The sequence below is a fragment of the Lynx canadensis genome, chromosome B4 (assembly GCF_007474595.2).
Source record: "Lynx canadensis isolate LIC74 chromosome B4, mLynCan4.pri.v2, whole genome shotgun sequence".
Taxonomy (NCBI): domain Eukaryota; kingdom Metazoa; phylum Chordata; class Mammalia; order Carnivora; family Felidae; genus Lynx; species Lynx canadensis.
The window spans coordinates 48,008,762-48,035,455 of NC_044309.1; the positions used below are offsets into that span (position 1 = coordinate 48,008,762).

The window sequence follows — 26,694 nt, forward strand, 5'->3', positions numbered from 1 at the left end:
TCTCTGTCCCAAAAATAAATAAAAACGTTGAAAAAAAATTTAAAAAAAAAAAAAAAAAAAAACACAAAGCTTTAATCGTACTATATTGAACAGCCTCATCCTAGACCTCTGCAGATTTCATGGCATTACCCCCCAAAATTGTATGGCTGTAGTACCTCCATTGACTCCACTGATAAGCCACAAGTCCTCTTTTAAGATTTCCCATAAACAATCTGCCCATGAACAAACACCTCTTTGTTTTAGAGGAAATTTCTTATTTTTTAAATATTTATTTATTTAAAGTTTATTTATCTCAAAGAGAGAGAGAGAGAACACGAGCAGGGGAAGGGCAGAGAGAGAGAGAGAGCAGGCTCGGTGCCATCAGCACAGAGTCTGGGGCAGGGCTTGATCTCAGGAACCAGGAGATCATGACCTGAGATGAAACCAAGAGTTGGTCTCTCAACCAACTGCACCATTCAGGTGCCCCTAGAAGAAATTTCTTGAGTCAATATGCACAAGTATTATTCTTCATTATTTAGCCACATCCCATTAAGTTCTGTTTTACTTAGGTGAGAAGACAGATCAGTGTTAAAGAACATTTTTGATTTTCCTACAGCTTCACTCGACTAAAAATGAAGCATACATACATACACACCTGAATCTAGTCAGGAAAGAATGCTTTCTTCTGATCAAGGATACCCGTCCTCATTGGACTATCGTAATAGTAAGGAATTATTTTGTATTGCATTAATAAGCCTCTAAATGTTTTGGATTTGGTCAGTATCAACATTTGTAATAGAAAATGTTATTCACAGTTATAATTTATCATAAGGGGCAGTTTGGAGGAAGAAAATAATGTGCTAATTTGGAAAGTGCACTTGTGAATAATATTACCCATTTAAACCAGATAAAAGAAGACAAGATGGATGGAATGTTGAAAAACACTAGCATTTGAAAAGATGAGCAAGGAAATAAAGATAATAAAAGAGATTGCACAAAAGTGGAGAATACTACCATGGTTGTGAAAGACAAAAGACCCTCATGTTTCCAGAAAAAGACAATTGTTAACTGTGCAAATGCTACAGGCAAAGCAAACCAAAGCATTCCATTCCCCTGCTTTCTCAGGCACACCTACTCTTCTTTCGTCACGATTACATAGCCACATGGAAAAATAAGATTTTTGATGTGACTCCCTGAAATGTTCCACCTTTCCCTTTATCACTTTGCAAGATTAAATGGTTCTAAGACCCACACACCTACTCAATCAAACACATAATTTTGCTATTTGGAGGGGCAAATTTTATTGAATTCTGAGGTCAAAACACTAACCAATATTTATTTTATTATAGTTCACATAACTCAATATCATGTTAGGTCTATGGCTTTTAGTTAAAAACTGTGTAATTTTAAGTCTATAAGTATGTTCAAATTTTGGTTTTCTTCAAAACTAAAATAAAGGGGTGCTTAGGTGGCTCAGTCAGTGTGTGTCCGCTCTTGATTTCAGCTTAGGTCATGACCTCACAATTCATGAGATTGAGCTCTGCACTGACATTTGAAGCCTGCTTGGGATGCTCTGTCTCTGTCTCTGTCCCTCCCCTGTTGTGCTCTCACTCTCTCTCTCTCGCTCTCTCTCTCAAAATAAATAAACATTTAAAAAATTAAAATAAAAGGAAAAGGAGAAATTGGAAAATATAGATGAAAAAATTGTATACCAGTGATCATATTTCTAATATGTAAAATGATTCTTTAAAGCGGATTCAAAAAACACTAACATTCATATTGGAAATGAAAGGGTAGACAACAAACACCGAAATTCACAAAAAGAAAATCCAATGACCTATTGATATCTGAACAAGTAGTCCACCTTTCCATAATAATTCATTTATTATCCAACAAATACTTACCGAGACATATTTTGCATCTTTTTCAGATGAAAAAGCAGAATACCATTTTTCATATGAAACAATGGTAGTTCTAAAAATATGATACTATTCAGGGTTGATAAGAGTGTGGAGAAATGGGCACTTCTAAATCTCCCATTTAGATATGGGAGAGTTTCAAAGGGGTGTAGTATTTCGCCATGGCAGGGAGCCACATATTTCAAAAGTCATGCATTTTTCCTTCACCTAGAAATTCTACCTCTAGGAATATATTTAAGTAAATAATCAGATATGTTCATAGGATTTATGTGCAACAATATTTTTTGCAGCATTATTTATAATAGCTCCCAAAGGAAACAACAAAATGTCAAATGGTGAGAAATTGGTTAAATAAATCATGGTGTGTTTTGTACAACATCTAATAAAAGTCATGTGGAAAAACAGTTAATGGAAAATATTCTTGATATGTTGACAAGTTTAAAAAGCAATATTAAACTAATATATATGCTATCATCCTGATTTTCTGATTGTTTATAAATGTTTAAATGTACCCCCAATATAATACAGTTACATGTGAATATAATATTTGCACATAATACTATAATATAAACTAAAACGTTGACAGTAATGACCTCTGAAGGCAGGACTCAGGAGAGTTTTTAAAAATGTGTTTCCTTTAAAAAATTAATGTGTTTCCTTTGCTTTTTCTCTATATCCTATTGTTTCCCTATTAAATAAGCACTGCTTTTATAATAAGAAAAAAAGTTACAAAATTGGATTTTATAATTAGCTGATTGATAACCTAAGAGTAGTTTCAGTATAGTGTGAGGGTGAAGGTTTTTAAATTTGGTTAAGTAGTGATTTGAAGAAGTAGAAGCAATCAATATAGACTGTATCTCAGAACACTTGGCATTTAAGTGCAGGAAAAGATCCAAGGTTAGGTTTAGAGGGAAGTCAGGTTGAGGACAAAGGAGATGGAGAAATATATATATATATATATATATATATATTTATATATAATATATATTTATATAATATATATATTTATCATATATATCATATATATAATAATACATATTTAGGGTAAAGAGAAAAAGACAGTGGAGAAAAACATTTGTACATAGATTAAGGTAATTTACAGATATCGTTATTTACCCATGTAACTTTACATATAGGTATAAGTTAAGAGAAGAAGAAAAATGCAAAATAGTATGCTAACTCATAGTAAAACATGTGTAAATATGACAACATATTAAGTTGTATTAGTCAAGATTCTCCAGAGGAACAGAACCCATAGAATATATGTATACACATACACACACACCACACACACACACATACGCATATACAAAGACAAGTTTTGTCTATCCATATATATATAGAGAGAGAGAGAGAGAGAGGTTATATGTAAAAATTATATATTATGAAATTTATATATTATAAATATATATTACTATTATAATTTATAAGTATAATTTATAAGTATAATAATTTATAAGTATAATTTATAAGTATAATTTTATAATGTAATATCATAAATTTATATATTTATATTTATTTATATTATATTATAAATTAGAGAGAGAGAGAGAAATTTATTTTAGACACTGACTTACATGATTATGCAGGCTGGCCAGTTCAAAATCTAAGGGTCGGCCAGCAGACTGGAGACTCAGAAGGTCTGATGTTGCAGTTCAAGCTCAAAGACCTGTCTGCTGGCAGAATTCAGGCAGTCTTTGTTCTATTAGACCTTCAACTGATTGCCCCATTAGGGCAAAGTCTACTGATTTAAATGCTAATCTCATCCACAAAAAAATCATCCTCACAGAAACATCCAAAATAACATTTGGTCAAATTTCTTGACCCTATCAAGTTGACACTTAAAATTATCATCACAAAGGTACTGATGAAAAATGAAATTGTTCGCCAGGAGCAAGATTGCTAGTTTTTCTTAATACTGTCTTTAAATTTGTTACAGTAAAAGGGTTAGGCATAATTTATTAACAATGAACTCATGCTGTTCAAAACTCAGAAGGGCTTCAACTTTTATAATGACTAATCTTCAAACCACATAACATTATGAGGTCATTATACTATCTATACATTATCACTGACTCCTAGAATTCTTATCAAACACCAGTATACAATTACATTCCTGACCTAATTTGAGTATGTCCCATCAACATTTACAGAGTGGAAACATCTAATTACAAACATAGAAGTATATGGGACACCAGTATAAATATGTGGCAATTATATCTTTTGGGAAGCAGAGGTCATGCAGCCTGGGTTTTAGGCATAATGTTACCACTAACTGGCTATAGCAATTTGAATAATTATTCAAGGGACATGAGTCTGCCAAACTACAAAAAACAAGAGTGACACTTGCACACTAGCCTTAAAGAGGTGTTTTAAGGAATAGATGAAATAATAGATTTTGCTTTGAAAATATAAAGAGGTCCAAAATGAAATAAATACTTCTACAGTGGATTAGGGAAAATTAAAGAGGAATCAAAAAGGTGTCAGAGAGGAACAAATTTTACTTTCAGTCCCTCATAAGCTAATCAGAACTTCCAAACAAGGTCAGGCCTAAAAGGACACAAGTCATTGGTTAAGGGATGGGGAATGAGTAGATGTTTATCATCATAATGGTAACATCCAACATTTAGTAAACGTATAATAAGTGTCAGGCAACCTGCCATATATTGCCTATATTATCCCTTTTAACCATCATAAAATCCTGAGAGCTGTTATTGCCATGTTATAGATGTGGAAAATGAAACTCAGATTTGTTAAGGGACTTACCCAAAGCTACTACATGTGGCATGATGCTTCCTGAAATTTTCCCGTTGCTCTAGGCTCATGACAAGGGGCCCCTCTGGATTCCAGGTTTTATAGTGGGAAGTGAAAGTACAAACCATCCTCTCCCCACTCCACATCTATTGAGCTTAGAGCTAGTCAGCCATGGAGGAAGGAAAAGTTTTTTATACTGAATAAGAGATTGAAACTTTAAGTAGATTTGACTTTTAATAACTGAGACAGTGACCAAAACGTAATGGAATCTTTTCAAGATATCATGAGGTTAAAGGAGAGATCTGATAGAGAATGGATGAAGTTTTCACATTTGTCTCCTGAGTTGAGAATATTCAATAAACCAGTTACATTTGAGGGTGGGAAATGGAGCAGTTACCCAGGATCCTTCAAGAACCTCCACATAGACATAAATATGTATACGGGGTTCATCAAACAATTCCAAACACAAACTGGGATGGGAGAGATACCGCCAATATAGACATAAGAATAGACAATGGAAAATATTTAAAGATACACATATTATGAACGGAAATTATCTGTGGATTATAGTATTTATGAGGATGTCAGATGTTGGGTGAATCTTCTTTTGTTGTCCCAGAATTCATAACTAGGGTCCAAGCTGCGGATAAAGAGGCATCATGTACCTCAAATTCTAAAGACAGAATTGCAATCAGACATTGCCTTTCCAGGCTTACTAAAAGGAGGCAGAATCAGTTCCACCGCCATGAGCCGCTGCTTCCGTGGGAAGATAAGGATAATCACAGCTATGAGTTATCAGTCCAGAGAGGCATTTGACAGCTCTTTTCTCCTCCTTCCTTAGGGGAGACTGAATGAAGAGAACTAATCTCCTATTCTGGACAGACACATCCACAGGCACTAGACTGTTTTGCCTGCAGCCACCTAAGCAAGAGAAAAGAGAATGGACACAGATGGTAAAGCTGAGAGAAGGGATGGCAGCAGTTATTACCTCTGGGCCACAACCTGGAATGTAACCAAATTACTTTCTTTCTCTGATCACTGAATTTAGAAACCACGGCAAAAATCGTATTTCATCAAATATTTAAGCAAGACTATTCCCTGGAAGAATTTAAATGTTAATGGTTACCTATAGAATCCTTATCTCCCTTCTGGGTCTCCCACTATAAATCAGGGACTCTTCTTTCAAAGAAACAGTTGGCAGGTCTAATTGAGGAAATGAAATCCCTTTACACCCTTACCCCTTACATGTGAAATGTAAGAGATACAGACAAAGCTATTTTGGGAAGGTATATATAACCTATAGATAATATCATATATAGTAGAGTAGTGTCAATGATACATTCTTCCCACTTGTAATATACACATACACATGTGCATGTGTATATGTATCCTTTCCATATGCACTATATAACCTTCCCATTAATCCTCTGGTCATATCATGCTTGTGAAAATTCATTTCAAAGTAAAATACTTAAAAATATTGATTTCATTATTAATTTATACTTGTAGAAAACTCAGAAAATACAGCAATATCTAAAGATGAAAATTAAAATAATCATAAACCTCTACTCATTAATAACTACTGTTAACATGTTGGTAAAGGAAAAGATTAATTGTAGTGTTTTACTATATCAATATTGTGCTCTATGTAGTTTTATATCCCACTTTTAAATTCTTACTTATACACATATTTGTGCTTACTTATTTGTGCTTACAAATAAAAGACTTGGAAATAAGTGTTTCTAAATGTAGAATACTAGCAATAATAGCTATGATAACATTAGATGCATGAAAAATGAAAGGTTTCCAGAACAAAAAAGAGAGCTTAGAAATTGAGTGATATTTAAAGTATTTAACAAATGGTTACGGGTAATAGTCACTGGCTGATCAGAAGGGAAACCAGGCACAACAGTCAGCTTGTCTCCACACTCGTGTGTCTGGGCTGAGTATTACTCCTGCATAAGAGGAGACAAAGCCTTGAGAAGCCAAATAATCAAATGTCACACTGATATTTGGCAACAAGATCACAATTACCATCTAAGACCCAATTTCCTGTCCAGGGTTTTTCGTACTTATCAGGTTGCCTCCCTATATGAAAGCTTTCTGAAATGTATAAAGTGCTATTTAAGTGTACATTCTAATTAATATTATCAATACAGTTAAACAAATACACAGAGATTACTACACAGGACCAATGAAATATCCAACAGTAGGAGGTCCCCAATACACCAGGCCTGGGAACTACTGTGACCTTTGTTCATGACATTTGTTCCCTAAGCTTGGTGTGCATTCCCTTCTATACCATCTGACCTTTGAAGACAGCCCTACACCTGACAAAATTTGTTCTGTGCACCAACAGCACCTCATTCATGCCCCTCTATTAGAGTAAACCACACGTGTACCACCCTCCCGATGTCTACTAAGAAAATAGAAGCTTCTTGATAGCAGACACGTGCTTATTTATCTCTGAATCTTCAAAACTTAACAGCATTTGGAACAAAGGAGGCATTAAATGTTCAAAGATCAGAAGAGATCACTTTGCTAATTTCAACAGCATCCCGTTCACATTTAAGGGAGGCATTACAGAGAAGTTTTAAGTTCTTTAACAAACATTTGTAGTAGGCATTTTAATTTTTTAATGTTTTATTTACTTTTGAGAGGGAAAGAGAGTGTGTGAGCCAGGGGAGAGGGAGAGAGAGAGAGAGAGAGGGAGACACAGAATCCGAAGCAGGCTCCAGGCTCTGAGCTGTCAGCACAGAGCCCGATGCGGGGCTCAAACTCATGAACTGTGAGATCATGACCTGAGCGGAAGTTGGCAGCTTAACTGAGCCACCCAGAGGCCCCTGCAGTAAGGCATTTTATTAGTCAACTTCAGAAAAATCTCAGTTCCAATTTCAGATACTTTGTTGTATTCTCAAATCATGTGACCCAGTTTGGGTTTGGAAAACATGATTACTTTAGGACCGCTAGTACTACCATAGGACTCATACAGACAAATATAAAGATTTCCTGTGCTCCAATAATTTGGTTATATTTTATAAAGAGCATAAGACATGAGCAAAAATAGCTATGTTCCAAGGCAGAACGTGAATTCTATTAGGCAGTTAGGAAGAAATAAGGCCATCACCAAAAATACAAGCAAAAAAAAAAAAAAAAAAAAAAAAAAAAAAAAAAAAAAAATTAAGCAATTCCTAGTAAGCTAAATACTTAAGGAATAGATATATTGAACTGCCATACAAATACTTATATCCATGACCCACTGGGGTCCTAATCTTCACCCTAATATTTGATTCATGTTAAATTGGAGATCTAATAGGTACATTATCTATCTACCACCTACTTACATTCACCCTTCCACGGTCAACAAATACAGAGGCACCAAAGTGTGCCAGACTTTGCTGTTTCTTTTAAGTAACTCGGTTTTTTCATTTGCATTACAGAAAGTTGAGCTTCTGGGACTGTCTCAGTACCCTAGAAATTTAATTAATACCAGAATCACGAACACACTTCAATCTTTATGGAGTAGGGGAAAATACTTAGAAGTGAAATATCAGCAAATAGGGCCAAGAGGCCTCCATGGCAGAAGCAGTGTCATATAAAGGTAAGGCCGAAGGGTGCAAGATCTAACAGGGTTGGGTTCAATTCTTGCCTCCAATTCGTACTCCCCCATTATCAGTTTCCTCATCTGTAAAACAGCAATAAATACTTCATAAGTTTGCTGGGGAATCAAACGCAGTAATGGGACACAAAGTGTTCCAAAGCGCCTGATCCCCAATAATTGGTATAATGCCAGATTCCGCTTGGAGAATACTAGAAATGTTTCCAAGTGAGCTCCGTTCCCGCCTCGCCCCACTGGCGGCCCCTGCCGGCCAGCACAAAGACCGGTCCCCAGGGTCCTGATCCTACAGTCGCCTGGGGAAAGCGCCCTCAAACAGGCCGCCCCTTGCTCCGGGTTTCCAGGCCACACCGCGGAATCAGTGGGCAGGACTCGCGATTACACAGCTACCTCGCCCCCACCATTTCCACCGAATTTATCAGAACGCGGGCCTCCGTCCATCTCCCACCCACAGCCCCGCCGACGGCTCAGAAAAGGGCTTTTACTCTACAGCTAGGGCTTATCTCCTCCTGAACAGCAGCACGATGCCGCCCCGCACCCCTGGCCGCACTGCCGGCTAACTCCTGAATCTCCATGGCCAGGGGTCAGAGCACCACCGCCAGGCATTCGGGCCGGGATGCTCACCCTCTCCATGCCGCTAACTGCAGCTGGCCACTGGCCGAGGCCGCGAGCCTTGGCCCCGCCTTCGACTTCGCCCGCGCTTGGCCGCCTTTATTCAGCGTCGGCATTGGGTCACCTCCTACTCAAACGTCAGCAAAGAAAATACTCACAGAAGGCGGCACTACAGCGTGCCACACTAGAACCGCACTTAGCACTTTCCGCGCTATCTGCACTTCCGCGTTCACAGGGGCCAGGCAACCGTGCCGCACTGACGAGAACCCGTCCCCTCTGACGCGTGGTCCCCAGACCCAATCGGAGGCAGCACCAACTAGCCCTAATTTGCATAGAATCCTGTATATAGGCTCAGGGACAGAGGCCTCAGCCGCTTACAAGCCAACCGCCACATCTAAAACGTGTTTTTTCTGCAGTGGAGATGCCTCCTTCCCTCAAATGGAACCCGAAGTCACCTCAGGAGCCCAGTGTGTATGTGTACCATAGAACGAGGTCTCCACCCGGTACCGCACTCCCCAGACTACATCCTATGCGAGCGGCGCTGGGCCCCTACTGCAAGCACTAACCGCCCACACCTCCCCCCGGAAGCCCAAAGCCCGCCGCCTGCAACCTGCAGCTACCCTCCGGGACAGGTACTTTCAGGACACCGGGCTGGTGCATTTCACCCAACACACCGATCTGCGTCTGGATTCCACATTCACACAGTAAATGCAAAGTGTTCGCTCTTTTCTTGACGTCCTGGGGGCCCTTAAAAGGGCCTTTAGAAACGTGGAGATAAGCCGCCGGGACTGCTCAGCCACCGAAGCCATACAACGTGCGGCCCTGGCGTTTCAACGCGTACACCACGTCCATTGCCGTGACGGTCTTGCGCTTGGCGTGCTCCGTGTAAGTCACTGCATCGCGGATCACGTTCTCCAGAAATACTTTAAGCACTCCCCGGGTCTCCTCATAGATGAGTCCCGAAATGCGCTTGACACCCCCTCGGCGGGCCAGCCGGCGGATGGCGGGCTTCGTAATACCCTGGATGTTGTCCCGTAAGACCTTCCGGTGGCGCTTGGCGCCTCCTTTTCCCAGCCCTTTGCCGCCTTTCCCGCGACCAGACATCCTTTCAGTACGCAAAAACCCGAAAGCCGAAGAGCAAGAAGCTAAGGGTTACGACACTGGAGACCAAGCCTTATATTGCCTGGCGGCGGACCTGTTTGAAAACCTCAAGCAAGTGGGCGGAGCTCTAGGCGCGAAGGGACTTTTTTTTTTCCACCCTCCCAAAATGAGGGAGGGAGCTGTGAGCAGAAGGAGTTGACTTTCGTTGTTTGCTTTCTTGGGAAAGCTTTTTGGTACTTTTACTGTAAAATTGAGGAAAGACTCATTGGTATTTCGTTTTCTCAACGCTTCAATAAAAATAGGCCAGATTTATGCGCGCTGGCTTCCTCTCCCCACCTCCTCCCTCCCGTGTCCCCTCTATACCCATTCTCGCGCGCTTTCTAGGAATGCTTACTTTATTAACAGCATTCCCAGACTAATATGAAAAATAAATAGTAGCCGGGAATGCATTCTATCTTGTTAGATTTCAAAGCAATTAGCTTTACACCTTTTCATCTGTGGATCTTTTCAAGTCACTAGTGGGAGGCAGAGGAGATTTTTTAATACTTTTTTCTCTTTTGTGACCCCCGCAAAGAATTAAAATTGTTTCAAAAAAGATCTTATCCCCTCCTCACTCCTCCCAGACTTTGCCTTATCACTGCTTGTGCGCCCTTTACAGATTATTCTGCCTCCTCTGCCCTCTTCCCCAACCCCGCGCACTTTTGCTTTTCAACAAATAACGATTTCTATGATTATTTAGTTGAAATAAAGTACATTTCTTATTTCATTCAAACTTTAGGTTCTCACATCTTCCACTTTAAAATTCAGAGGTCTTAAAATAATAGAGCCCATGATCGTAGCTTTAAAGAGTGATTTGTATTGCAAATAGCTCATCAGGAGGCTTTCAATCTTTTTCTTAAGAGAATCCCTGAACAAAATGAAACTCTCAGTAGTTTCACCGCTCTAGGATACAGGACTCTCTGTCCTCCCAAAAGGTTTTATTGATAAAAGGCAGCAGTATTTAGAGGATGATTCATAACTCTTTCCCAGGCACTTAACATCTGGAGGAAGGAATATTGTAGTGAATTGTACTCCCTGTCCCCAGTCTTTAACTTTCTAAAAAAAGCTTTATAGCAATTTTTTCGATAGGTATAAATGCTTATAATTTACCCATCCTTACCCATCTCCATAACACATTTTCATTGTTAGTGATAAGAGTCCTCAGAATACTGTGTGTATGACTGCAAAAAATCCTGAATAGTCATATTGTACTACATGACTTTAATCCTTGACAGGAAGAAAGAAAAGTCTATCAGATCTTGAAGAGATCGGGATTCTTATGGTAAATTGGTTGATTAACTTATATTTTATTAAGACTAAAAAATCAAAGTTAGAACATTTTCAAGTTAGAAATCCTCTTGCTGACAAGAATAAAAGGAAAACATATCCAAAATAATAATTGTTAAAAGTTTCCCTTAATACAGGCAAAATTTAAGCAAAATTTACAAAACTCATATCAAGAACATGTTAATAAATGCACCGGAGGTTTGTCCATTATTCAGTTTATCTAGCAGTTGTTGGATGCTTACTAACATATTTAATCTTCAAACACTTTGGGATACCTACAGAGCTTATCAACTGGTAATTGTACAGCCAGGATTGGGACCAAGGCAGTTTGGCTTCAGAATGAATGACTTAATCATAACAGTATACTGCTTCTCAACTTCAAAGACATTTATTGAGTGTCTACTATGTATATATAGGTTAATCATTGTTCTAGGCAATAAGGACACATACAGAAATAGGCAAAAATGTGATTTCATTGCAATCAAATCTTAATTAGGATGGTGGGAGGGTAAATTTGTTTTACTTTTAAATGGATACTATAATCCACATAAAATGTTGTTTATTTTTAATGTGCTTAAAACAAATAGTATAATTGTATAATTGTTAAATTATGTCAGTGAATTGTTAAAAAATAGTTTCTTATAAAAAAAACAAAACAACCTTATTTTGTTCCAAATGCTATGGCTCTGCAATTTAGGTAAGTACAGTTGCTACCATTCTTTTTAGTCTTTTCAGGACTGGAGCACCACAGGGGCAGCAGAGGACTGGGAAAGGGAACTACCAAGTGCCACCAGAATGTCTTAGGCGACCATATTGATTTCTGGACTCCTCTACAAGGAGACCCTCAGTCTCCTTGGAGAACCATGATCAGCAGCGCGGGTGATGAATAACGAGCAAACCAGGGCCAAGATTTTTGTGCTGCTCCTGCGGCCTCTCCCTGGAATCCAGAGACTCTTTTCAGGCTCATAACCTCAAAGACAAGACATGTTAGGTTTTGGCTAACCGAACTTGTTGCAGTCTCTGAAGAAAGCATTCACGTCTAGTCTAGCACTCTAGTTTCGCAGTCCCTAGAAGCGAAGATTGGCAACCTGTGAATGGCAGAATTGCGCGGGGATCCAGTGTCATCTAGGCTGATTAAGAAAGTTTCAGATGGTCAGTTCAGTCCGAGGCATCTTTTGGGGCCAGCTCCCACACACTGTTGAGTAACAGCAGGCGCATCTGAGTTTGCAGGATACAAGGCGCGCATGTTTAAAGAAACGGCAGGCAGAGGGGCAGTGTTGCCCACAAGGCGGGGTCTGGAGTCAGATAATTAGCTGGTTAGGATGCTGTATACGGTGAGAAAATCCACTACCGGGCATAGCAAAGTAGGGCTCACCCTGCGTCCTCAATTGCTTTTAGTATTTCTTGCTGGAGTGCTTCGTACTTGTAGACAGAGTAGCTCTTCCAGATTTTTCAGTTTCTAACCATGGTTCCTTAATTCTTAAGACGTTCCTTGGAGCAAACTTGCACGTTCGAATCTCAGGATGCACTGAATTCAACGGAGGCCCCAAACGCAGAGCGGTCCGGTCCTGCGTATTCATATGGGGGGTTATGTAAATGAGGACTAGGAGTTTGCTCTTTTGATTGGAGAGAGCTGGAGAAGGCGGTCCCTCAACCAGGAGCACTGGTTGGAAGCGGAGCCTGCCTGTCATTGGCCAATAGAACTGAGGATGTTGCTGCGCCCAATGAGAAGGCACCGCCTAGTGTCAGCACAAAGTCTTAAAGGCAGTTCCGGTGTAGTACTTCACATTCACTTGCTCAGAGCTGGATTGTTGCGTTTCGCTTCGCAAGCAGGAGTTTTTGGCGAGAGGTGAACATGTCTGGTCGTGGAAAGCAGGGCGGCAAAGTGCGGGCAAAGGCTAAATCTCGGTCCTCCCGCGCGGGCCTCCAGTTCCCGGTCGGTCGAGTACACAGACTGCTGCGCAAAGGTAACTACGCGGAGCGAGTAGGCGCTGGGGCACCCGTGTACCTGGCGGCGGTGTTGGAGTACTTGACAGCGGAGATCCTGGAGTTGGCTGGAAATGCCGCTCGTGACAACAAGAAGACCAGAATAATCCCTCGCCACCTGCAACTCGCCATCCGCAACGACGAGGAGCTAAACAAGCTGTTGGGGAAAGTCACCATTGCTCAGGGCGGCGTCCTGCCCAACATCCAGGCCGTGCTGCTGCCCAAGAAGACGGAGAGTCAAAAGGCGAAGAGCAAGTGATCCTGACGCCACCACAGGGGAGCTGGCTTTCCCAGCAAAGGCTCTTTTCATAACCGCCCGCAGTATTTTTCAATATACTCGATGTCATGGAAGGCTGGCGAGATATAGTGGGGAGGTGGGCGGCGAGGGGCCCTCCAAGTCCAGGGCCAATAAAGTCGGTGAAAATCGTGTGGTGGAGAGAGCTATGTAGTCTCCGGGACCTTCCGGATGACCCGGGGGGCAACCGGGAGACCTCTGGAGCAGGTACTGGTGGGTTGGCTTCAGCCGCTTTGTGGGCTACTTTGGTCCGCACCCTCGAGGCGTTTTGTGGGCGGATAAAGGAAACCAGGAGGGACCCACTGGCTTGGAATTGGGCAGAGTTGGGGTCTCTCCCTACTCGCCTTAATGCAAAAGATAGGCAGAGTAGGGTGCGGTTGCGGCAGGGGGATTATTTTTACACCTCTTTCCCAGGGCTTTCACTCTTCTGTCTTGTCCCGGCTGTTCAGGACGACCCAATTTGGAAGACGCAGTAGGGGCTAGCTGGTGTCTGGCAAGACGTTGGCTTACTGGCCATACTTTTCAAAAGATGGAGTAACTCTCAGTCTTGGAAGAGTGGTTCTGATGACACCATGTCAACAGATTTTTCTTAGCCTAATAGCTGTTGTGTTTACATGCTTTGGATAGCAGGTATTTTTATATACACACTTATGTTCACATTTCTTTAAGGTGAAGGAAACATCCAGTAAGATGTGTAATACAGAAGCATGAGTCATGAGTAAATTTGTTCTCCTGACACTCATGTTGCATAACAGTGCAGTGTCTTTAGTCATGAGTTGCTTATGCTTAGGAGCTTTTAAAATGATTTTCTCACGATAGCCTTGTCTCCACCATATTATACTCCTTTGGAAGTGTAATCAATTTGATTTTGCTTCCTAACAACAAATAACTTGCTTGAAGTCTTTTATGTTCCCCCATTGGCATGGAGTAAAGATCTCATCCCAACAGTCTTCTAGGGTTTGCATTGCTTAATTGTACAGTAATGCTTTAATAAACATGGGATGTGTGAAAATGTAAGGGTAAATAACGTAAGTGCAAGAAGAAACACGTCTCAGATCAGGAATCCACATTTAAAAGTTTAAACCCTAGCCATCCTATTCTGTCCTCAACTGACCCTTCCATCTTACCCTTTTCTGAAAGCTTCATCCTGGCCCACCAGGCCCACAAGTAGGATCCCAGTTCAGATTTCACATCTTTGGAGTCCTCTTTCCTATGAGTCAGAGTTGCAGTCTTCCTTTCAAAAAAAAAACAAAACAAAAACATATATATATATATATATATATATATATATATTTCTTCATTTTGGTAGTGTGTGGCCCATTTTCCCACATTGACTTTCTTTATTTCTTCCCCAGTATTTATTGAGGGAGTACAGCTGTGAATGAGGACAACTAGATTTCCACTCTCTGTGAGCTCACTTCTTTTTCCTGGTAACTGAAGACAGGACATTGAACAAAGAAATGTTAATATCAGAAAAAGAATCCCCTTCAGTTTCCATTAATACTGTGTCTGTCTGCTGCTTGTGGAAATGAAGGTCGGGATTACTTCTCCGACATGGTCAACTTTGAGGGCTACACACATCTTTGTTAGGAGGCAGATTATTGCCCCCTAATTCCCCAGGAGAATAGACTCCAAGGGTACCATGGGCAGGTGCCAAGATGTCCACAGCTATTTATTTACTGCACTCCTACCTTCCATCCAGAAGGCTTCATCATGTGTAAAACAGTCATAATACCAATTTTAAGGACTGAGATAGTTCATTTACTATACGTATGAGGCACATATTAGGTGCTGAATAAATTTAAAAAAGTATGATTTCCTACAAGATCTGGGGTTACCCTTATAGGTTAAGGTATAACTGTAACAGGCTTTTGTTTGGTTTTGTTTTGTTTTTTTAGCACACAATCATTAGGATAGTTCTCAGTGTTACCACTTTGGGGAAATGGTAGGCAGTAGAGGACTATATATACATATATATATACACACACACACACACACATATATATATATGTATATATATGGCATATAATATATACATACATATATGGCATATATATATAATATACATACATATATATGGCATATATATAATATATATACATATATATGGCATATGTATATATATGATATAAAGTGTACATATCCAATGCTGGTTTTGACATTTAAGTCTTTTTTTTAATGTTTATTTAGTTTTGAGAGAGAGAGAATGAGTGGGGGAGGGGCAGAGAGAGGGAGACAGAATTCGAAGCAGGCTCCAGGCTCTGAGCAAGTGGTCAGCGCAGAGCCTGACGCAGGGCTCAAACCCACGAACTGTGTGCTCATGGCCTGGGCCGAAGTCGGAAGCTCAACCGACTGAGCCACCCAGGCGCCCTGACATTTAAGTCTTAATTTTGTAAAAGATTTGAGGCATCTGAAAGGTTATTACCAAAATGGTGTCAAAACAAGAACAAGGGCCACCAAGACATTTATAAGAAAAAAGCAATTTTTCTTGTTCCTCTGAAGATTCACAGGAGTCTGTCTAACCCTGTTACATGAAGAGCAAGCCAGTCAAGCCTAAAAGTACAACCAGTGCCCCCTTTCCTGCACCACCTCCACTGCTCCAGGGATTGTTTCCCCTCAAATACTTCCCTTGCTGCAAGACTCAATCAGTCTCTCGCCATTTCTGTAATTTATGTATTTGTTTGTGCGTTCATTCATTCATTCATTCATTCATTTATAAGAGAGTGGGCACACAAACCTGCACCTCAGCAGGGAAGGGGCAGAGAAAGAGGGAGAGAGAGAATCTTAAGCAGGCCCCATGCCCAGCATGAGATCATTACCTGAGCCAAAATCAAGGGTTATGCTTAACCAACTGAGCCACCCAGATGCCCCTCACCATTTCTGTTTTCAAGGGTTTTTTTAAACCTGAATAATTTATTGGCTGTTAAAAATGCATACTTTTTGCATTACTTTTTGCATTACTTTGCAGTAAGCATGCATTTACTGCAAAATCAATTCAGCCTGTGATCCTCGATGAACAAATAATTCTTGCCAATGTATGACTGTTAATTGCAAAGGCCAACATTTCTTCAAGCACTAGACTGCATAGAAAATGACTTAGGACAGAACAGATGGGACCTGAATTCTGATTTTTTAATACATTTACAATCCACAGTTGTATTTATAGACACACATACCCATTCCTGCCAAGGTAAGTCATTCATGTGGCAGGCTGTGACTTGGGTAGGATTTATGTTTTGTTTTTCCTCTGGGACCAGTCTTGTCTTTGTTTCTCTGAGAACTGGTCTGTGTAGTTTTTTCTGCCTGGAATCAAAAGGTTTAGTCTGTCTCCGTAATTGGTGATGACTGACCTACTGTATGCACTCTTCACAAATGCCCTTGAAAGGTCATAGACCATGGTGTTCAAGGACTTCAGCCATGTGGAACAAGACTTAAGTTCAAGTCCACTCTGCCCCATACTAGTTAGGTGATTTTGGAAATGTTGCTCAATTTCTTTAAACCTCAGTTTTATTTATTAAGGGGGCATAATAGCAGAGTTTATATTAGTGGATTTTGCAGAGGAGTCATTGAGTTAATGTGAATGAGAGCACAAAAGTTTCCCATGTAGAAACAAGTAATTTTTTCTATGCGCAACTCGATTTAGAGTGCATTGCAATAATTGTGGCACCTATTGAAATAGAAAAACATCACTCTAGCAATCCTGTGACTTTTCTGATAGCAACCCATGAAAACAAGCTTAGTGGCTGTTTTACTAATTACAGGACATCCACAAATCAACCTATAACAGGAAAGAGAGTAATAAATGGTTAAAGCTTGTTAACCGGTCAGATTCAAATCTTAATATGCATTCTCCCCGCCCCTAAAGACAGCCTATTTTGGAATTAATGGCTTTACACCCACGCAGATTAAAAACGGAACCTGTTTGTTCAACAACTTATTGCGTATATATTATGTGTGAAACCTATAATTGATAACCAGCTGTTCAGAAAAATGATTATAATATAATAAAAAAAAGATTACAGTATAACAGGCTACACGTAAAGAAAGGGAGATGTTTCGGCGAAACATCTGTTTCGGTAAAAGCAGGTGTTTCGGTAACAGGGAACAGAGGCACCTGTATCACTCAGCCTGGCGGGGAGAGTGGCACCTGAGATAGGCCTAGGTGTGTGAGTTAGCCTGACATGCTAGCGTGTTCCAGGCAGAGAGGCAGCACGCACCAAGGCAGGGGAGTCAGAGTACAATGGCTGCAGTTGGATGTGAGAGGACCTAGGGAAGAAGGTCTGGCCTGGAGATGAGAATTTGGGAGTCATAACTAAAAATGGTCAGTGGCTAAAGTCATCGAGAGGGAATATACATACACAGACTATATGTATAGATGCCTAAGTGGCTGTACAGAAAACAGCCACAGCTGAACGGGATGTGGGGATCTATGAGATCTAATCTGGCAGAAGAAGAGGAGCTGAGGAGAAGGAAGGACATGGGCCATGTCCTTCTGTCAAAGGATGGAGATTTCTCATAGTTTGGCTCCCTGAACTCCTGGACACCCCTAATTTGCTTATACTTTGCCATATAATTAGAAAATGCTCTTTAAAAGTTATTATGTTCTCCCACACAGGCAGTGCGGACAGGCTGACTCAGTTTACTAATGGTGTTGGAATGGATATGCATTTTTACCGTATGAATTTTCACTTTGCACAGACAGAAATTTGGGGGTGTATCTGATGACAATGAGAGCATTTGTTTAAAAAATTTTTTTAATGTTTATTTCTGAGAGAGAGAGAGAGAGAGAGAGAGAGAGATCATGAGTGAGGGAGGGGCAGAGAGAGACAGAGACACAGAATCTGAAGCAGACTCCAGGCTCTGAGCTGTCAGCACAGAGCCCCACGCTGGGCTCAAACCCATGAGCTGTGAGATCCTGACCTGAGCTGAAGTTGGACAGACAGCATTTGTTTAAAAAGCTGGGAAGAATGTTGGCAAAGAACCCTTTAATAATATGTCCTTTATTATCATTCCATTTAGTTGAATATTTTTTTGAATATTGAATATTTTTTGAATATTGAATATTTAGTTGAATATTTTTACATGTTTTAATTTTAATTGAAGTTTTAAGTTTTAATCTTAAAGAAGTTACAGAAACAGTGGTAACTTATTAATTCATCAAACTAGTTATTTAATTTATTAACTTTCCTAAAGAAATATATATTGCTTATAAATATCATTTGTAGAAAGCTATAGTTATTCTTATTGAGGTATAATTGCCGTATAACATTATCAGGTGTAACATAATTGTTCAATATTTGTGTCTAATTAACAACTGTCACCACACATGGTGACAATTCTTTTCTTGTGACCAGAACTTTTGAGATTTACTCTCTTAGCAACTTTCAAATATGCAATACAGTATTCGTAACTATAGTTACTATGCTATATATTACATCTACATGACTTAATTATCTTATAACTAGAAGTTTTTACCTTTTGACTCTCTTTACCCATTTGGTCCAACCCCCTCAACGCACCTGCCACCTAAGGCAACCACCAATCTGTGGTCTGTATCTACGAGCTTGGTCGTTTCATTTTTATTGTATATATATGTGAGATCATATGGTATTTGACTTTCTCTGTCTGACATTTTTCACTTAGATAATACCCCCTAGGTCCATTCATGTTGTTGCAAATGACAAGTTTTTATTCTTTTTAATAGCTGAATAATATTCCTGTGTGTGTGTGTGTGTGTGTGTGTGTGTGTGTATGTGTACCACATTTTCTTTCTCCCTTCATCTATCTAGGGACACTTGAGTTTTTTCCATATCTCAGCTATTGTAAAAATACTGCAATGAACATAGGGGTGCATATATCTTTTTGAGTTAGTATAATATAGACTTTTTCAAATGTTTGAAGTGAGAAATTTGACCTGGACAAAGTAATTTTCTTTTAATCAGCTAATGTTTAGTTTCCCAAGGGAGGGAAGTGGAAGGAAGAACAGAAAAAAAGAAAAAAAAAGAGAAAAGAAAAAGAAAGGAAGGCAACTGGCTTCAGGCAGATATGAAATTACCACTGTAAAGCTTTACTTTGTTTTCTGTATAAGGAGAGGAAATAAAGTTTAGGTGTTGAACAGCGGATTTTAACACATACACACAGAAAAGAGAATGACAGCACATTTAGAAAGTAACTCAGGTCCTCGATAATTTTATCAAGTCATACAATTAAAAAGCCAGTACTGCTTAACTCCAGTTGGGAAGGAAGGAGGGATAAGTCCTGTATTAAGTTACCTTTTTTTTTTTTTTTTTCTTTTTAAGACAAATCAGACCAACCAATCTCCTCATGTGGGTTTATTTGCTTTCTGTTTTAAAGTACTTCTCAAATGAACTATCTTGTTCATTTCAAAAGCCCAACTGGCAACTGCAACTCTAAAATATCCCTGGTGAAATTGTGTTTATTACAGACAGAGATGTACAAATTCCTATTAAAATGAGAAAACATGAAAGAAGCAAGTGGTTGGCTCGAAAGAGGTGCAGTTTTAGATTGTGACAACTAGGAAAAATAACATGGTTTATAAAAATGGGGTAATTTCTGGGGTGACTGGGTGGCTCAGTCGGTTAACCATTCGATTTCAGCTCAGGTCAGGATCTCACGGTTCACAAGTTCGAACCCCAACTTGGGCTCTGTGCTCTCAGTGCAGAGTCAGCTTTGGATCGTCTGTGTTCCCCCCCCCACCACACACACACCTCCGCCCCTCTCCCACTCGCACGCACCCTCTCTCCCTCTCAAAAATAAATAAACATTTGAAAAAAAAGGGGGTAACTTCTGATCCCCACAACTTAGCCACTGGCCAGTCATCACTGATCACAGATCCAGACAAAACTAAATGGACCAGTCTTCAGGGACACAGAGACAGAGCTCTTTATCTGATTTAGAAATAATGATTGAAAGCAAAGTTTGTCCTAGGGTCGCTGGTCTGAAGAGTCCCGAACGCCTCAGCCCTCGGGGGATAGCTCAGAAACAGACTTGTCAGGCTTCTGTCCACTCTCGCCCTGTGGACTTTTGTGCTCAGACACGATTACAGAGGAGTCTTCTTTTGGTTTTGATTTTTCATGGTCACAGAATGGCCTGGTCTGCTGTTGGCGTTCTATGACATGGTTTATGTTCCACAGAAAGCTATGGTGTGGCTGTGAGGCCAACCCTCAGCAGCACCAAGGCCTGGCTGACAGTCCAGGCTGGTGACAAAGCTGTCCTGGGCTGCCTTCCCCTTTGTCAGTGGCTAAAGAAAAAATGTGACACCCGGAAGAGGGCTTGCTGAACCGTGGAAGTGGACAAGGGCATCTCAAGACAATTGCTGGCAGTGTCCAAGCACCATGCACAAGAGGGAGCTACTGTCTTTGGGTGTTTCAGCCCCACATTTGTATACTTCAAACATCCCGGTCCTCTAACAACATCCTCTTGTTTTCATGTTCATCAAGGAACTTTTTATCTTGAGTCATTTTTTGTGTGTCTTTGGGTAGGATAAGAGTATCCTGGTTTCTTTAACATGATATAATCCATGTATCGCTCATAATAAATGATATTTTAAATTTATATTATATTTATATATACTTCTCTCTATATAATTTTTGTATGTTTAAATATAAATACTAAGTAAATGCCATGACCTCACTTTCCTCCCATCTTCCAATATCCTGCTCCCCATTGCCCAGCCCAAATAGAAATCACTGTTACTCTTTTTTTTAAATTTTTTAATGTTTATTTATTTTTGAGAGAGGGAGAGAGAGAGAGAGAGAGAGAGAGAGAGAGTGAGAGAGTGTGTGTGAGTGGGGGAGGGGCAGAGAGAGAGGGAGACACAGACTTGGAAGCAGGCTCCAGGCTCCAAGCTTCATTCGGCACAGAGGCCCATGCAGGGCTCAAACGCACAAACTACAAGATCATGACCTGAGCCAAAGTCGGTCGCTTAACCGACTGGGTCACCCAGGTGCCCCACCACTGTTATTCTTATTTGAACTCATGTCAGAAAAAAAAAAAAAATTCAACTCAATAAAAATATAGACATTTGTTTATAAGCTGGCTAAGCCTCTGTTTTTTGCATGCATAAAAAATAAGGTAATAGTGTCTATCCCTTATCATAAAGCATTTAGTGATTAGTGTATGGTAAGGGCTCAGTAAATTACTGCTATTGTTATAATCATTACCTTATATTTTCTTTTTCTTTTTTTAAAAGAGTTTTTATTTTACTTTTGAGAGAGATTGAGAGAGAGCGAGAGAGAGAGAGCCAGGCAGGGGCAGAGAGAGAAAGGAAGATGGAGAGGACACTGTCAGTGCAGAGCTGGATGCGAGGCTCGAACTCACGAACCTGTGAGATCTTGACCTGAGCCAAAGTCAGATGCTTGACCGACTGAGCCACCCAGGCGCCCTACCTTATATTTTCTCTGTGGCATTTCTCTTTCCCTTTTGTATTACCCTGTGTGTCCGTCAGTGTTTATGATCTATATCCCCTGCCTGCCTCCTGAGCTTCATACTTCCTCTGCCCATTTCAGATTCCCATGGGGTTTTCTCCCAGAGATCTCAACCTGAGCCTGTTCCGAACTAGACCAGTTCCCTTCGTTCTACTACCCCCTCCCTGGGTCTGAATTTCGACTCCCTTCATTGGGTACCCTGGGCGGGCTATCTAACCATTCTGTGCCTCAATTGACCCATCTGTAAAATGAAGGAAATGACAGTAGCTACCTCACTGGGTTGTAGTAAGCACTGAATACATTGATGCACACGAGGCAGAGGGCATGCTGAGAAGGCCTGGCACACAGCGAATGTTCCGCAAGTGTTAGCTGCTCTTATCGTCCGTTTCCTCCTCTTCAGCACCATTACGCCTAACGAACCTGCGCCACACCCTTTATAAGTCCCCGGAATAACGAATAACGTCACTGCCATACAACCAAAGCTCTCAGCTGGAGACTATGCTCTTCCTTCCCTTTCTGTCTCATCCCTTCGATGACCTGGACTATCCAGTCTTGTGCTCTCTGTCCCTGAACTAGATCTTCAGCTCCTCTCCTCCACGCTTCTGTGTCGGTCTGGGTGCTTGCCTGCAGTGTCGGTCTGGGTGCTTGCCTGCAGTGGTCTCCCCCTGGGTCTCCCAGCTCTGGTGTTTCACCCTGCAGCCAGCCGATCCCCTGCATCACAGCCAGGGTCTCGTCATGAAATGCAGAGACTATTCTGGCAAGCACATTGTAGTTAACCATGTGCCAAACGCTACTCTGAGAGTTTTATGCTATGAACTCACTTGTTATCTGTGTTCAATGACTTCTCCCTGTCTCATATATTATTTACTTCCTCAATAAATCTTATATTTATTCAATAAATCGGGAACTAAATCAGCCAGGATCCTGCCAGGAAACAGATGGCATGGCCCAAATACGGGGAGTTGAGAAAAGTGTAGTAACGGGATTAATTTTTTTTTTAATATTTTATTTATTTTTGAGAGAAAGCGGGGGGAGGGGCAGAGCGAGAGGGAGACACAGAATCAGAAGCAGCCTTCCGACTCTGAGCTATCAGCACAGAGCCCAATGCGGGGCTCACCAACTGTGAGATCACGACCTAAGTTGGACACTTAACCAACTGAGCCACCCAGGCGCCCCAATGGGATTATTTATAATGATGTGAGTAGCGCAAAGGGAAACCACATGGAAGGGGGCTAGTGACAGCTGGGCTCCACTACCACCCTTAGGCTTGATGGAGTGAAAGGAAGGAGTGATCACCAGACCTGGTAGGAGAAGGTTGAGTGGAGGGGGGGCCTGCATGACAGGAAGAACCAAGAGAATATAACCCAAGACAGCCATGCAGGGAGGGTCCAAGGGAATAGTTCCCATGACCTCACTTTCTTCCCTTCCTCCAGTATCCTGCTTCTCATTGGCCGGCCCCAGTGAAAGCCAAAAGACAAAAAAAGCCCATTGATGCAGTCTCCCCAGTTCAGTTTCCCGGGGCCAGAGAACAGAGCGGAAACATGCAAAGAGGGGCTCTGGAGGGCCAGGCCTCTTAGTAATCCGAACGCAAAGTGAGCAGACACCCACTGCCATAGGGGAAGAATACAACTGGGCCTTGCCTCGCATGACAAAGGTCACCCCCCTCACATGACCCTTGATATACAGAGTGTGCTAACAAGAGCAAATAAAACAGATGAAATTCCTGTGTTCCTGAAGCTCCCACAAGAGTAGACCTTAAATGAAGTCCACAAAACTTACAGATGCCGGCCTGTTCTGCCATTTTTTTCCATATATATACCACTACTTCCTGTCTCTTCCAGTAGCCGACGTAGAAGCATGGGGGAACTCACACCCACTCTTCTTTGCTTCAGCTCCTTGAGTAGAACCAGCTCCGTGTTTATTTATTTTTATTTTTTTAATACTTTTTTTAACGTTTATTTATTATTGAGAGACAGAGACAGAGCATGAGCATGGGAGGGGCAGAGAGAGGGGGAGACACGGAATCTGAAACAGGCTCCAGGCTCCGAGCTGTCAGCACAGAGCCCGACGCGGGGCTCGAACCCACAAACTGTGAGATCATGACCTGAGCCGGTCAGACGCTTAACGGACTGAGCCCCCCAGGCGCCCTGAACTAGCGCCATGTTTAATCTAAATGCCAATAAGGCTGGAATTTGTCGAAGAGCCGTTGGAATATTTTAGCGAGTGCCACCGTCTCTGCCAGAGTTTCCCAGAGCATGTTTTGCTCACCTCCTAGTTCTTAGCTTTGTTCTATTTAACAAACCTCTGACATGGAGACTGCCAGTCAAGCAGGGTTCCCTTAAGAGTTTGTTAAGAACAAAAATGACCAAACAAGCCTTTTATCATTAGCAAGTACACACAAGCTAACAGTGCCTAATGACCTGCCAGAAGGAGCTGGAGGAATAAATGCTCCCTATTTTTGTCAAAGGAATTGGTGCTGATAATTGTGCAACTAGGCTTGTGACAGTGGACATAAAGAACACTGGATTTTCTTCGCACTCACATGTGCCAGTTCTGAACTGATTGCTTCTGAGCTCCACGTTCAAACTTCAGTACTACTTCTGAGAAAAGAGACCGAATTCCTTTAGTGGTTTTTCCATTTTGGTAAGCATGCTGTCTCTCTCAGCAGAGGGCACTGGAATGACTTTGCGGGAGGAAAGGGCGAATCTTGCTGGCTCAGGCTGCTGGTCGTTGTGGTGGGTAAGCAGTGAGGGTGCGAGGACACCCGGTGGCAATCTGTCCCTACCATGTGCCCAGAATGCACCGTCTCTCTGTGACCCGGCAACCTTGCCTCGCTCTGGGGACCAGCTTCCCGTAACCCCCCCACCAGGGAGACCACACTCCAGGCCTCTGGCCCTCAGTGTTGCCCAGACTCCCTCACGTGCTTGCTTCCCCAGAGTTGATCTCCTGGGGTCCTTTCCTTGAGGTCAGCGAGAGTGACAGGCAGGCCACCTGCCTGCAGTGTGGGGTTCACACTACGAAGATAGCATTGAGTAGTTGTGACAGAGGCTGTGTGGCTCACAAAGCCCAAAATATCCACCATCTGGCCCTTTACAGAAAGTTTGCTGATCCCTGTTCTAGTCTAATAGTGGAAACGAACAAATAAAAATACAAAATAAAAAAACCAAATAAATGCAAAGCATCTATTTAAATAACTGGGTTGCTCTAATAAATGTGGTATGTTATTCTTTGCTTTTTTTTATGTTAACCATAAGGTTTTTCATGAACATGTATTTTATGAATAAACTCTCAGTACAAGTTATGGATTTTAAAATAGCTCCTCCTATGATCTGTGTTACTCAGCAATAAGAACGGCCGTAGATGTTGGGTTTGTACTCTGTCTGCATTTTGATTCCCTTATCACTCAAAAAAGCCAACAAGTATTATTTGAAGGTATGGAGTTTTTTGTCTGTACGTTTTATTTTTTGTTTTGCAGTTAAGTCCCTAACTATGGCAACCTTTATCAACTCCCAGAAAAAAGTCCAGCTTTCATAAAGATAGAATGACCTTTTCGTTTGTGGGTAGTGTATTTTATAAAATCAGACAGGATTTCAGAGCTATTTTAATATATGTTTTTCCCTTCTCCCTGCCTGAACTTTGGTTGTTACCTTCTTTCTTTACTCTCATTCCCCATTTTATTGGAGCCAAGGTTGCTGGGTGAAGTGATAATAATGGAGTTAATTCTGTTTTTCCCTGGACTCTAATTTTTCTTGAGATTCTATGGATATAAACACTATCGCATTCTAAGTTTCCTCCCAAAACATTGGTATACAAATCCCCAAAACAAAATTTTTTTTTTAATTTTTTTTTTTTAACGTTTATTTATTTTTGAGACAGAGAGACAGAGCATGAACGGGGGAGGGGCAGAGAGAGAGGGAGACACAGAATCCAAAGCAGGCTCCAGGTTCTGAGCACAGAGCCCGACGCAGGGCTGGAAGCCACTAACTGTGAGATCATGACCTGAGCCCAAGTCGGATGGAACCACCCAGGTGCCCCAAAACATTTTTTTTTTTTTTTTGCATCTCACAGCATTATTCAAGTGTTAATTCTCCTAGTTATCAGTTATTTATCTCTTGTAAATGTGATACAATTCTTACTAAATAGGGATTCATTATGGTAAATTGCAATACAAGACAACTTTTAGGTTTCAGAAGCCTAATGAGGGGAAATAACCTGTTTGAATATGGTAACAGATCAAGGAAAAACATGTATGTGGGAATCCATGGTCTTTTCTTTGCAAACTTATTTTTTTTTTTTTTAAACAAAATGTTTTTCCTATTAGGGTCGCAGCACTATTAAGGTAATCAGTTGATATTTAGTATTTTTAACCTTTCAGAGAAAACATTTCCACTTTTAAAAAACTCATTTAAAAGATTTTTAAGAAGATTTTTAAAAAAATTTTTTTTTTCAACGTGTATTTATTTTTGGGACAGAGAGAGACAGAGCATGAACGGGGGAGGGGCAGAGAGAGAGGGAGACACAGTATCAGAAACAGGCTCCAGGATCTGAGCCATCAGCCCAGAGCCCGAAGCGGGACTCGAACTCACGGACCGCGAGATCGTGACCTGGCTGAAGTCGGACGCTTAACCGACTGCGCCACCCAGGCGCCCCTAAGAAGAT

At 41.0% G+C, this 26,694-nt stretch overlaps 2 protein-coding genes across 4 annotated transcripts in view; one reads left to right on the top strand and one right to left on the bottom strand.

Annotated features, from left to right (window-relative positions):
* LOC115518345 (histone H4) overlaps positions 1–10,053 on the bottom strand; it is a 41,041-nt gene extending 30,988 nt beyond the window's left edge. The window contains exons 1-2 of one of the 3 annotated variants that reach the window (XM_030321796.1): positions 8,893–10,053; positions 7,447–8,337 (exon numbers count right to left, since the gene is read on the bottom strand). In XM_030321796.1, coding sequence (XP_030177656.1) covers positions 9,673–9,984 — 312 coding nt within the window. In that variant the 5' untranslated portion in view covers positions 9,985–10,053 and the 3' untranslated portion in view covers positions 7,447–8,337; positions 8,893–9,672. Of the gene's footprint in view, positions 1–7,446; positions 8,338–8,892 lie in introns of those variants that run through there. The other 2 variants (XM_032593914.1, XM_030321798.1) reach the window with 2 other exon arrangements.
* Positions 10,054–13,078: 3,025 nt separating this feature from the next.
* Positions 13,079–13,721, top strand: LOC115518543 (histone H2A.J). The gene has a single exon (XM_030322085.1). The coding sequence runs from the start codon at positions 13,163–13,165 to the stop codon at positions 13,550–13,552; it is 390 nt and encodes a 129-aa protein (XP_030177945.1). The 5' UTR covers positions 13,079–13,162; the 3' UTR covers positions 13,553–13,721.
* Positions 13,722–26,694: the final 12,973 nt, after the last annotated feature.

Excerpts from the sequence above, each read along its gene's own strand:
- LOC115518543 (XM_030322085.1), top strand. The coding sequence starts at position 13,163 with ATGTCTGGTCGTGGAAAGCAGGGCGGCAAAGTGCGGGCAAAGGCTAAA.